The 4460-nt window shown below is 34.4% G+C and overlaps 1 protein-coding gene across 1 annotated transcript in view; it reads left to right on the plus strand.

The window, feature by feature from the left end:
- Positions 1 to 2954, plus strand: part of LOC106110718 — a 20275-nt gene extending 17321 nt beyond the window's left edge. The window contains exons 11-12 of the mRNA XM_013292615.1: positions 2230 to 2403; positions 2892 to 2954. Of these exons, the coding sequence (XP_013148069.1) occupies positions 2230 to 2403; positions 2892 to 2954 (237 nt within the window). The remainder of the gene's footprint in view (positions 1 to 2229; positions 2404 to 2891) is intronic.
- The last annotated feature ends 1506 nt before the right edge of the window (positions 2955 to 4460 follow it).

The following is a 4460-nucleotide window of genomic DNA, read 5'->3' on the forward strand; positions in this document are numbered from 1 at the left end:
ATGTGCGGCGTGTGGGTGAGACTTTTGCGGATTTTGATTGTTGGAATGAATAACGAGCGGTACGTTAACGATCGAGAGTTGTGAACACGGCAAAGGTCAATGATCATCAGGTAGATCCGCTTCGACGCCCTCGTGACCCTGTCCTACACGAGCGAAGCGCCGCAACAACCGCATACAGCATACTACATATTATATTTACACATTTACTGATATCGCTTTATCTATCGGTTCCTAACATTTTAGCTAACGGTTCTTAGAAATGATCAAAAACAAAAGACTGCATTCAAGGTTCAAAACATACAGCCGAAGTCGGATTGTTAAAAATTTTTCTAAGTTAAAAGTTAATGGCATTTACAAATTACATATATCTAAGAAGTTGATATTCAAAATAGATGATTACGCTTAAATGTCACGAGGATGCTATTTGATTAACATCGGCACGTCCAAAAACTATGCAACTAATCTCATAAATTAAACTCTGACATTTTCAAGTCGCATCGTTCAATATCACGAAACGATATTTCCTTCTCCGCCTCTAAGATGTTTTACAATCTGACAAATTATGCAATTAATAAAATGAGTTATTGGTTGGAACTGATCGTCATGAATATGAGGAAACACTTGCACTGTGAGATATTAAGGTTAGATTTTGTCTAAGCAAATGTCTTGTTTATTACTCACAGTGTAAATGAAACAGTTGGATATCCTGCGTTAGATGATTTACCGGCTTTCTAGATGTCCTTTGTCATTGTCACTATAGTATCAAAATCATCGTAATCATAGAGAATTATATTCTTTTAGTGTTGTCACATTTCGTTCGTAAGCAAGGACATTGTACCAATAGTTCCTATTACGTGTGCAATATCTTTGGAGACGCGGATGTCAACAGTATTTACATCAATGACACGATTGAATGAATTCAACCTCTATTTTGGTCTATTCAAATGCAGGAGACCAAGACGTCTAAACGTTTTAGTAACGGGATTCCTCTCGCTTGTTTTACCGTTAGTGGAATAACATTTCGTTCATTGTTGTCCTACATAGTATGTAGATATGTGATCAAATTATAGCCGTGGAACCCAGTTTATGTCTGGTTGATTTTAGAATATTATCGATGTTTGCTTTGCTATTATCATTGGCAGCACTGGTGCATATTCCATTTCAAGTAAATTTATATTTCAACTAAATTATCCTTTGAACGCTTAAATTAATTTGAATCAATTTATATTGAGATAGTATCTATTGACTCACTAAAACCACACTTCATTATCGTCGACCATAACAGCTTTTTTTAGTTATCTTACTTTTATATATTACAATCATTTGTTTTTATTGAGTGGTCCTAAAAACAACACAATCTTGAAGGTAGAAGCGTGGGACTCGAGGTCATATTTCATTGAGAGTTACTAATTGTTTTTAGTAATTAGTTTATCCCGATTATAATGTTTTTAAACCTTATAGTTTTGGAAATAATAAGAGTGATAAAATATCAATATTATTGGTGATGGAATGCGTATTTCAAACTCTTCTTACGAAATATGAATACCGAATATGTTCAACACGTACTGCAGTTTTGTATTTAAATTTATTTTCATAACCTCAATGTCCAATCTTATAATTCAGTAATAAAAAAATATTTATTTTATTATGATAACGAAATAAAATGATTATAACACTACACGGAGGAGGAAGAGATCAAATAGCCGAATGAACAAATTAATCAACAAAAAGGTGTGTCAAGGGCAAACGAAACGATGTATCCTGTCTACTGCTTTAATATCATCGTAATTATAATTTTAAACTAAAATTTAAACTTTTAATGAAACATCACATTTGCTAATTTCGGTTGTAAATAACTTGCGATTGTCATTTATCATTAAATAATTAGCACCAGCTCAGTATAAGTCACACACCGTCCCCACGCATTGATATAGGATATATTTTTTTATCTATGGAGCTAGAAGTATGTCCTAATTAAGGGGTGACAAGGCCCTAGTCAAACACACATATCTTTGATTTTCTACGCCGATATGTGTTGCATCACGATGTTTTGCTTCATCGTTAGAACGTCGGGTAAATTATGTACATACCTATGAAATTCAAAAATCACATTATGGCGGGACTCGAACCCAAGACCTGTACATTACAAGTCAAGTTCTTATATCGATTTCTTTTAAATAATTCATTGATATTGATACACAGTTAACAATTGTTTTATTTTGTTACCAGAAATATGTGGAGTCATCCCTGGGCTGGTCGGGCGAGCGCGGTGAGGATTCCAGTTATGACTCGGAGTGCGACGATGATGGAGGGCATCGGACCGCCTCCCGCACGCCATCGGACACGCTCGCGGCAGAATTCGCGGAGTACGTCACACTAGCGCCACCACCACAGCCTAACCAGGTAAAGAAATAACAAATCGAGATATTAGTAGTTATTGTAGGTAAACTTAAGAAACCGTGAAAATTCATTGCTATGCGATATATTTTTTCAAAATATGCAAATCTAATTGAAAAAATATCCATACCATCGACGCAATCTTTTGTGGCAATTTATTTTTTTTAATTATACGTATCGGACATGCAACTGCTATGGTTCCGTAGTTTCTGGTTTTAACCGGTTTTACACGAATTCATTAAATGATTTTTTGTGGCCAAGCAGCTGAACAACGCGTGCTCTTTGTATGACAAGTGTTGCAAGGCGAATTTGTTAAAATTGGGTAGTTAAGTCAGTATGAAAATATATTTTTATATTAAAAATTAAAGGGCTCAATATTTTCTTAGGCATACCATAGCCCGTTTATAAGATAACAGAGTTTAGTTAACTCTGCATAAACTAGTATCAGTGTTGCCATAATTCAGCGGTAAACTGATTACATGGGGCGTATTCAGGTTGCATCGCTAATTGATGCGTCCTCGATTCACGAGATGTTTGCTATTTCAGACTGGCCATAGAATAAATGTACCTTTTGAATAATTCACTCTCATATGCAGAGGTCAATTCAATTCCGAGAGGTTATCTATCGACTTGATACGCTAATTTGAATGTTTTATCTGACATTTTTAAATAGTCCTGATTCTTGATTCAACTACTCGGGTATACCTAAAGTTTACTCCTACCAATAAACCTGTGTCTTGACTCTTGTTTGAACGTAAAACTATAAAGGAACGTTACTTTTTTATAATTAGGTACTTGAATTGTATGATATGACTAGATTTGTACCGCGACTCCGTCCGCGTAGAATTAAAACAACCAAAAGTGAGTAGCCTATGTGTTCTTCCAGACTATCCTCTACATTTATACCTAATTTTTTTTTCGATGAAATCTGGTGAGCCGTTTAGACTACAAACTCTAACAAACATCCATCCATCCAAACTTTTGCATTTATAATATTAGTAAGTTATTATTATTTGGCTAGTATTAAATGCTAAATAAGGAAAGAAAGTATAAACGATGTACCCCCGGACTTATTAAATACGATTAGCATTAGCTGAATGGAATCATTTTAAAACACTTTTTTCCATCTATCCGTAAATTCTAGACAACGAATTTACACTGAAAGCAATAACTTCAAAATCATCTACATCACATATTTAACTGATATATCTGTTAACCAATTCTTTATTAAGAACGCTTTTAGTTACACTTTTCATGCAGAGAAAATTTAACCTAAATATAGTGTGTTCGACAGATCTACATAAGTCTGTAAGTTTTCAATGTCAGAGAGGAAATAGGTCAATCTTTTTCACGCATCTGTGATAACACTAGACGTAGAAACTTATCTAGTTGTTTATGAGCGGAACTGTGTTACTGACGCACTCGTATATCAAGAAAATACGGCACGTGCGTCACTGGTCGTCAAATAATCATCTTTATATAGTAGGTAGAACTTGTCGTTAGAAATTAAGATAAGATTTAATTACTAGCTTACATATAGAATTAAAATAGCCAAACTATATCTTATATATGACGTAAGTTTCGAGTAGTAATAATATACCTTTGCAATGTCTCGCATATCACATGTTCACTTTCACTTCTTTAGATTTAGATGCTTAATTTATTTAAATCTTCTACGAGATGTCACTTCATGGCCTTGGTTTGGAAACACTAATAATTTTCTAATGGTCGGAGTATTTTAATTTAAATATTTAGATGCAATTCTAAAATTCTGATTCGAGAATTACGGATCATTAATAAAGTAATCGATCGAACTTGCTTAGGATACTAGATAAGACAAGTATTTTGGTTTTAAATACTTTAAAATGCAAGAGATCTTTTTTTACTCTCAAATATTTCTTTGTACTGTGTAGTATAAAGATGCCGTAATCTTAGCATATTTAAAAAATCATTACCATAACTACATTTAACATTCATCAGGCAAAGATTGATTTCGCGGTAAAGCTGGGCTACTCTGAGCGACTCGCGCGCACCGCGCTGCAGCGGCTGGGACCGGACCCCCC

Source organism: Papilio polytes, unplaced genomic scaffold, assembly GCF_000836215.1.
Source record: "Papilio polytes unplaced genomic scaffold, Ppol_1.0 DF824191.1, whole genome shotgun sequence".
In the NCBI taxonomy this organism is placed as follows: Eukaryota; Metazoa; Arthropoda; class Insecta; order Lepidoptera; family Papilionidae; genus Papilio; species Papilio polytes.